This window comes from Microcebus murinus, chromosome 18, assembly GCF_040939455.1.
Source record: "Microcebus murinus isolate Inina chromosome 18, M.murinus_Inina_mat1.0, whole genome shotgun sequence".
Lineage (NCBI taxonomy): Eukaryota > Metazoa > Chordata > Mammalia > Primates > Cheirogaleidae > Microcebus > Microcebus murinus.
The window spans coordinates 38671843-38680306 of record NC_134121.1 but is presented as its reverse complement, the minus strand read 5'-3'; the positions used below and the strand labels follow the sequence as shown (position 1 = coordinate 38680306).

At 59.2% G+C, this 8464-nt stretch overlaps 1 protein-coding gene across 1 annotated transcript; it reads left to right on the top strand.

Annotated features, from left to right (window-relative positions):
- Positions 1–678: 678 nt before the first annotated feature.
- On the top strand, positions 679–6420 carry DLX4 (distal-less homeobox 4). The gene is made up of 3 exons (XM_012789681.2): positions 679–1237; positions 4596–4792; positions 5185–6420. Exons 1-3 carry the CDS (start codon positions 955–957, stop codon positions 5425–5427), a joined length of 723 nt encoding a protein of 240 aa, XP_012645135.2. The 5' UTR covers positions 679–954; the 3' UTR covers positions 5428–6420.
- The last annotated feature ends 2044 nt before the right edge of the window (positions 6421–8464 follow it).

The following is an 8464-nucleotide window of genomic DNA, read 5'->3' as shown; positions in this document are numbered from 1 at the left end:
TTCAGGAGCTGCGGTGTCGCAACCAAGCCTGGGCCCCTGCCGGAAGCGGAAGCCCGCACGGGGGACTGCGAGGCGCAGTCGCGGCGGTCGCTGCGTGCCCTGCCGAGGGCGCCCCGCGGGGGCGTGCGCGGCGCACGCGTGCCGGGAAGGCTGGGCGCCCCGCGGCACCCTCCTAGCCCGGGCGTCTGTTTACCAACTAACTGCCCGCGCTTGGCAGCGGCACATTCCGACGCTCTGAATAAGCCACCCGCACTGGCTGTCTATTCTTGACTCCCCTGCAGGTCCACGGCAGAGGGACCAGCATCGCCGTGCAGAACCCCGAGAGCGGGAGATTGCGAACACAGGTTCCCAGCGTCTCCGCAGCCACTGTACCACCGCCCACCGCGCAGCTCCCCTCGCTCTTTGGGCATCCAGGCCCGCCAACTCCGTAGCATTTCTGTCATTATTACCAAAGTTCCTGGATTGCACCAATCGACCTGCAACCCTAGTACCCCTCTCGGAAAAGACCCTAGATAGAGGGGCCCAGAGCGTGTGCACAGTCCCTCTCCCATTTCCCACTTCTCACAGCCGGCAGCCCCAGGGAGGCGGGGCCCGGCTCCAGGCCTCCGTGAGGTCACTGCATGCAGTAGCCAATCTGAGGCGTCTGGGTGGGCGGGGCCCCCGTCGGGTCCCGGGAACCGAACCCGAAGGAGAGGAGGGGGGCCCCATGGATTTAGGGGGGAGGGGAAAGCCATGGGGGTTACCCCCCCGGAACCCCTTTCCCGGGCGCGAGCTCTCCGCTGGAAGAGGCGCGGAGAGACATTTTCCCCAGGATCTTAAGTGTGGGGGCGGCTGGCTGGGGGGCTCGTCCGGCCCAACGCCCGAGGCGAGGGAAAGAGAGAGTTGGCGGAGGAAGCAGACTACGTGCAGGGCCATGGCCTAGGCCCTTCGGCCCCGGCCCGGGCCCCGGCCGTAATGACCTCTGTGCCCTGCCCCCTCCCTGGCCGGGACGCCTCCAAAGCTGTCTTCCCAGACCTCGCCCCCGTCCCGTCGGTAGTGGCTGCCTACCCGCTTGGCCTGTCCCCCACAACCGCAGCCTCCCCCGATTTGTCCTACTCCGGGCCGTATGGCCACCTCCTGTCCTACCCCTACTCCGGGCCAGCGACCCCCAGGGACTCCTACCTGCCCTGCCAGCAACCCGCGGCGCCTTCGCAGCCGCTCTGTGGCCCCGCGGAGCACCCACAGAAACCGGAGGCAGGTAAGTCCGGCCGCGGCGGCTCTTCTCACTTCTGGGGTTCGGCTCCTGTGCGCCCCTAAACCTAGCCCTCGCCTGGCTGGACGCAGCTAACAGGATTCAAACCTTACTCTGATTCCACGGGATCTGGGGGTGGGGGAGGGCGAAGGGATGGGGCGGGAGACGCGGGGGGGGGGGGGGGGGGGGAGGGGCGGGGGCGAGTTGATCTAGGTCTCCTTTCAAAACCGACCTGGTTTCGATTTGCTGTTGTGCGAAGCCAGGCGGGAGGCCTCCCCACCCCAGCCCCTGGAGCAGCGGGGTGGTATGTACCTATGTGTAACGGACAACTGAAGCAATCCAGATGTGGGGGTGGGGGCCTAGCCCCCTCCTCAGGATTCGCCCCATCCTGCACTCTCTTCCTTCCCCTTGTTACCCCTCTCCCCATTCCTCTTGTCCCCTATAAACAGAAATCAAACCCCCGCTGGAGGGCTGTAAATGTCAAGGCTTATGCTGGACTCCTTCCTCTCCCTCCACTGGCCTTATTGCCTCTCCTCAGACCTTGCCTGACCTTGACTGGAAGCTAGCCTGGCAGAATCTGGGGCTAGGACCCCACCATCCATTGTTCTAAGAATGGAACCAAAAGCTGGTCTGGAAGTCTCTCATCTCTCCTTGGCTACCTCAGCCTCCCAGCCGAAGGAGCGGGCCATCCCTGTCATCTTTACCTCTTGACTTTAGGCCCCAGTTCCTGTTTTCAGAGTGACTTTGAGCTCCTAAGAAAGTGCTCATTGGAAGGCCTCCATGAAGCTAAGAAGCTAGCCTGTCTTCCTGGTCCTGGGCCTTACAGGGCTGAGCTGACACATTGTGGGCATGGACGCCTCACTGAAACCCATTTGCACTGGCTCCGCTCAGACACTAGGTCCCCTGCACTCTCTGCCCCCATCTAATTGCCCCACAATTGTCTTTGGCACAGTTGCTTCCAAGGATGCACATCCACTAGGTGACTTTGCTGGAGTCAGCCAGGACCAAGACATCTTCCTCCCTTCCTCTGTGGCTCTGGCATAGGAGCTCACAAACCATCAGAGCCAGAAGTGACCCTAGGATTCTGGAGTTCAATCTCCTTGACGTACAGATGAGCAAACTGAGGCCTGAAGACAGGGTGTGGATGGGTCAAGGACACATCCTGTTTTCCAGGCTCTTGCAAATAGTCTTTTACTGAGTGGGGCCAGGGAAGTGGATTTTAGGGAACTTCCTCTGAATCCCCAACAGTTAACTGCCTTCCGTGGCAGAGCTGGGGCTGCCTCTCCCAGACTGCTGGGTGTGGTTGGAGCAGGGGCAGCTGGGGTGGGGGTAGCTCTGGTTGCTACAGAGGAATCCCTCGGACTTTCCTTCAGTGTGAGCTAAGAGGGCATATCTGTGTGTGCCTGTGCGTGTGCTTAGGTGTGTTTGGGGAATGGATGGGAATAACACGACCTTGTCCTTAAGACAATTGTTGGCAGTGGGGTCGGCTTTGTCAGTCCTGTCTCCCACACCCCATGCCTTTCCTTTGTGTGGTCTAAGGACAACGGAGTGGAGAGTTCCATTTTCTTTCCCTACTTTCCCTGATCCAACGAAAAACTGCACACACAGAGATGTCTTCAGAATAGATTTCAAGCATTTCTCTACTAGAATTGGCAGGTTCTGCCCACCCTACAAGGGTGATTGGGGTGTGAGAGAGGGCTTGGGGTCCCCCTTTACCCCCATTCTAGGTCCACCCCCGCCCCAGGGAGAGGTTTGGCTCCAAGTGAGCCGTGGGGTCAGCGCGTAGAGCCGGCGGGCGCGGCCGCGCCTGGAGCGAGGCCCTGGGGCTCGGTTATCGCGACGAGGACAGATTTGGTAGTGACTTGCTGTAACTGGTGTAGAGAAAGGCAGCTGTTGGGAAGGAACTTGCAGGGGGGTCTGCTCAGAGAGTTGGGGCGCGGAGGGCTCTGAGAGTTCAGCAGCGGGTCTGCCGGCGCGGCTCTCTCTGCGTCACCGCTCGAATCGCTGGGTCCCCGCAGCCAGAGAGGCGCGGGTGGTCGCTCGGCTGCCTGCCCAGGGCTGCAAGCAGTGGGGTCGAGGCAGGATAGGCAGGACAGGCGCGGGCGGGAGCGGAAACCCTACGGTTTTTCTGGGAATTGGCTGAGGCAGGGGTCGAGGAGGGAGGATCTGAGAAGCCCGCAGCGCCTGAGGCCACGGGTGAGGGATGCAGGGGAGGTGCAGGCTCTGTTGACCGTGGCTGGCTCAGGGCTGGCACCCTGACGTGTGCGCCCGACTAGGGGAAAACGGCGGGAGTACGAGGGCGGACACAAGCCACGTCTGTGCACTCACTGGGCTGTGCGTTCTCCCTGCTCGCGTTGGGGGAACAGACCCGCGTGGAATGCGGCGAACATTGCCCTAAGCCCGCAGGCATTTCGGCTGCTTCATCCACCCTACTCTTCCCATCTGCCAGGGACGGTCTCCGGTGTCCCGTACAGTGACGCAGATTGGGGCTGCTGGGTGGGAAGGACGGAAACCCCTCGCTCCCACCCCACGCCCGCATTCCAGGGCCGAGCTGTCCCACAGCAGAAATTCCAGGAGAGCAAGGCAGGCAGGAGGTGACCAGATCTCCCGTGCTGGCACCGCAGCGCGATCCAGGAGCGGCCCCGCCGGCCTGCGCTGCGCGCTCTCGGACCCCGGGTCACCTTCCCTGCCACGCCAGAACCCCTCCGTGGGTGCGGCAGAGTGGTGGAAGGGGCTGCTCCACGCTGACCTGGTTCCTGAGGTCCTTGAAAACCAGCTGGCCACGGGGGAAGGGAGAGATGGTCACTTTTCCCGCAGGGCACGCCTCAGAGGCGATGGCAAACCCTGGGGGTCACTTTCCACGCCCGCGATGCTAGCATTCAAGGTCCGCTCAGCCCAGCCTCTGACCAACCCCTCTTGCGGAAGCTAGAGGTTGCCACGCGGACACCATCTCGAGCCTCTGAGCATTACTTTTGAGTCCCCTCCGCCCGGAATGCCCTTCCTCTGTCATCTCCAGGCCTTGGCTCAGCCCTCAACCGAGCCTCTCTGCCCCGCCCTACCCCTGGCTGGCGCCGCCGCAGCGGCTGAACTCCGACCTCCCACCGCAGGCGCCGTGCTCCCCTCGTTCTGGCCCTTGGTGCTTTCACAGGGCCCGTAAGAGTGGGAGCCCCCTGAGAGCAGAACTGCGTCGTGTATCACCCGGCGCACAGCCAGCGTGGCTGGGGTTGAAAAGAGCTTGACGAAGGGGCGAGCTCGGTGGTTGCGTTTTTTGCCAATCCGTGGGCGGCATGCACACGAGATGCGAGTGAGCCGTCCTACCCCCTCACTCTCCTCCCACCGCCCACCGTCTTGTTCTATCCCCCAGACTCTGAGAAGCCGCTGCTGTCCCGAGAGCCCTCGGACGGGCGCCCGCAGGCCCCGGCCAAGAAGCTGCGCAAGCCCAGGACCATCTATTCGAGCCTGCAGCTGCAGCACCTGAACCAGCGCTTCCAGCACACGCAGTACCTGGCGCTGCCGGAGAGGGCCCAGCTGGCCGTGCAGCTCGGCCTCACCCAGACCCAGGTGGGGCCAGTCCCATCCCTCCCTCGCTCTGACCTTCCCCAGTGTGTTCTCTGGGAACTCATCCCCCAGGTGTGAGTGACCAATGTGTTTACCTGGCCTTGCCGTCACAGTTCTCCAGGGAGTGTTCATAGCTGGTCTCAGTATTGGGGGGATGTGTGTTGAAAGGCGAGTACTGGGGGGGGTCAGGTAGAGGAGAGTACATCAGACAGGGAGAACTACATACTAGCTGAGAGGCAGGAACTTAGGGGACTTCTGAGGCAATGGAGCAAATGTCCCCAGCCTCTGTTCAACTCCCAGGGCTGCTCCCTGCAGCTGGGTCCCTTTCCCTTTCTGGAACCTTTCCACACGTGCACTCTTCCTGATCTTCTGTTCTTCCCCTTTTCTCCCCAAAGGTAAAGATCTGGTTCCAGAACAAGCGCTCCAAATACAAGAAGCTCCTGAAACAGAACTCTGGGGGACAGGAAGGGGACTTCCCTGGGAGGACCCCTTCAGTGTCTCCCTGCTCCCCACCCCTACCATCCCTCTGGGATCTACCCAAGGCAGGGGCCCTGCCCACCAGTGGCTATGGCAACAGCTTTGGCACCTGGTATCAGCATCACTCCCCAGATGTGCTGGCTCCGCCTCAAATGATGTGAGTCCAGGCAGGGGCAGGTCAGCCCCAGCCCTCCTACAAAGCCCAGGACCCAACCCACCTGCACCTCTTCTGTGCTGGGAGAAAACCAGCTCCAGATGGGTATTCTCTGGAGGACAAGGAGCTGGAGAAGGAAAAGGGATGGGGTGGAGTCCTGTACCCCCAACCCAAAGAGCTAATCAAGGACCTCAGCCTTAACCACTGCCTTCCAGCACTACCATGGACTGGACACCTTCCCTCCATCTGGAGCGAGCCACTGACTGAAGTTGAGACCGCCCGCTGGGTCCTTACTGTTGCCACTCCCTTCCTCCTCCCTCTCCTCTCCCTTTTCCTCTCCTCCCTTCTCCTTCTCCCTCCCCTCCCCCCTGAAAGGACTGCAGCTCCACTACAGCCTGGAGTCAAAACCAGCAAGAGTATTTTTTTTCTCTTTGTGTGCTTTGGGCTGTGCCCAATCCGTTTGTGAGCAAAAGCAGAAATGGACATCCAGAGTGGGTCCCCTGACCCCCTGATTTTTCCTGGAGGTCAGCCCATTACCCTGATAACTAATACACCCACTCATCATCCTGTGAAGTAGAAGGGTTGGGGAGAAATGTGGAGTTTGTGGGCCATGGGTAATTTGTGTTCTCCTCCTAAACAAGCCTCATTCTCTCCTTGTCTACCCAGTTTGGGTAGAGAGTGGCTCCAATTATCCATAGAATTCAATAGGTATTTATTAACAGGCTAGCTCCTCCTCTTCCCCCACCCCTAATATCTAATAAACCCCTGTGCACACATCTCTGAAACCCAGTTGGGTAACACTTTGGTGGCAATGGGGGACAAATAAGCTCCCTGGATGAGTGCAGCTGTAGGCATCCACAAACAGGTGGGCAGGCCTGGCAATTCAGCTCCACACAGCTGTCTGTGTCCAAAGGAACTGCTCAGGTTTATAACCCATCTGACTGGCAGCCCCCAAGCTCTTACCACCCTTCACACCATATAAGCTTCCAGAGATTAAAGTTTGTGTAATACAAAAACGTGGGTCCTGGCTTCCAGGTGTGTTTGTTCCCTGACTTTTCCAGGATGGGGGCTGATTGCTCATCTCTTCTCTCCCATTGGACTAGGCTGCCATTGAACTAGGAGTCAGAGGCTCTGAATTCTAGATTTGCATCTGCCACTCACCAGCTCTGTGCTTCTAGCTCTGGAGTGTTCTGATAATGTCCATAGTTTCATATGCTCCAGTGTGAACCCAAAAGGTGCCCACGCTGGGAATGACCAAGGTCTGAGTGACCCTCACCTGAGGATTCTCTCCTGGCCCAGTTCTGGAGGGAGCCAGGTACCTGACAGCCCCTGTGCCCCTCCTTTAGCCCCGGGAGAACCCCTGCACACCTTGGGAGAGGACTTGCCCACTGAGCCATCGCCGTCCTACTGGGAGAAGTTTGCTGCTTGGGGATAGAATGGCTTCAGCTCATCATGGGGAAGGAGGAAGGGGAGGAGATGGAAAACATCAGAAGGAACAGGAATTGTTTTTCATCCAACAAACATCCTCTGCTCTGCCTTAGATCCTGGGGATACCAAGATGACAGAGGCAGATGCTTTGGGCTAACGGGGAGCCAGACAAATTGACCAGATACTTTTGAGTCAAGTGACAGGCCAAGGGACCCCAATCCAGCCTGGGCCAAGGGGGTCAGTGCCAGGTGAGAAGGGTGGGCAGCCAGGGAGCAGCAGGATCCAGCGGGCAGATTCATGGCCACAGAGCCCCAGGGATCAGGAGAACGGTGGGGGTGGGGAGAGCTGAGGACAGGGGGCGGAATAATGCTGGGAATCCACCCCAGCCTGGCCTGAGGGGCTGGGGGAGGGGCCTTCAATTCCAGGCAAAAAGAGCTCCCAAGCCCAGCTTCCCTCTTACTGCCTAAACCTGTTCCCAGGTGCTGCGAACTCAGGGCCTGCCCCAGTGTGAAAACCCCAGTCAGACACTTCCAGCCAACTCCAGTAGGCCAGAAAGATCCCCAGATTTGGGTCATATGTAGGGTAGAGGGGAAGTCCCCCACCTCCAGACACCTGCAATCAGTCTCTCCTCCTTGGCTCCTGTTCCTTGGTGGGTCTGGGTCATAGCCACCCCTATGCCTGCCCCAAAACACACATGGAGGATTCTCTTGGGGATGGCAGATGGCACAGGTGGGGAGCAGTGAGGAATGGGAGGACAAACATCTCTTCCCTCCAGCGCCTTCCCCTGCCCCCAGGTCCCTGGTCTCCACCAGCTTTTTGTGGCCCTAGTCCCAGATCCCTTCTCTGGGTCTCCTCTGAGGCCACAGGCCCTCAGGGCAGCTGTTCCCTCCCACTGCAGGTTGCACACTCCTCTTTCTACAGACCCGAGATAAGATCTACCGCCCCATCTCGGAAAGCCTCCAAAGGCGAGATTAATTGGACAGCCCAACACAGTGCATCGTTAAAACAACAGCCCAGGTTGTAAAGTTAAGTAGCAGGAGGAGTGTAATTACTCTCTCCGCCAGAGGCCAGCCCAGCTGACAGCATCCCCCTCTTCCTTACCCCTGTCTGCCCTTTTCAGGGGAAACCGGGATCTCTCTTCCACTTGGGAGCTGGTCCGCTTTCCCTGGGCTCTGGGTGGTGATGGGGTTGGAGCCCCAGTGGAGGAGGGGCCACAGTCCCTTCCTTTAAGCCGTTTCCTCCCATGAGGAGCTGCTGCACTGGGAAAATTAGCTCAGTTAGGAGGGGGAACAAGACTGAGTGGTTAAGAACAGGGGCTTTGGCCTCCAAAGGGTCCCAGCTCTGCCACCTGCTAGTTGTGTGACTTCTGACAAGTTACTTAACCTCTCTCTCAGCCTCCCCCTCCCCCCAAGATAGGAATACTAATACGACTTGCTTCCTGGTACGGTTGTGATGACAAAATGAGATAGTGCTTATAACATGTTTGACACGGTGCCTGGAACATAGTAAGCACTTAATGAACAGCATTTCCAGCTGCTGTGTGATTATGGGCAAGGGGAGGGGTTAAGGTGAGGGCAGTTCATACTGCCATCTGCCCATTCACCTCCTGCCTTTGG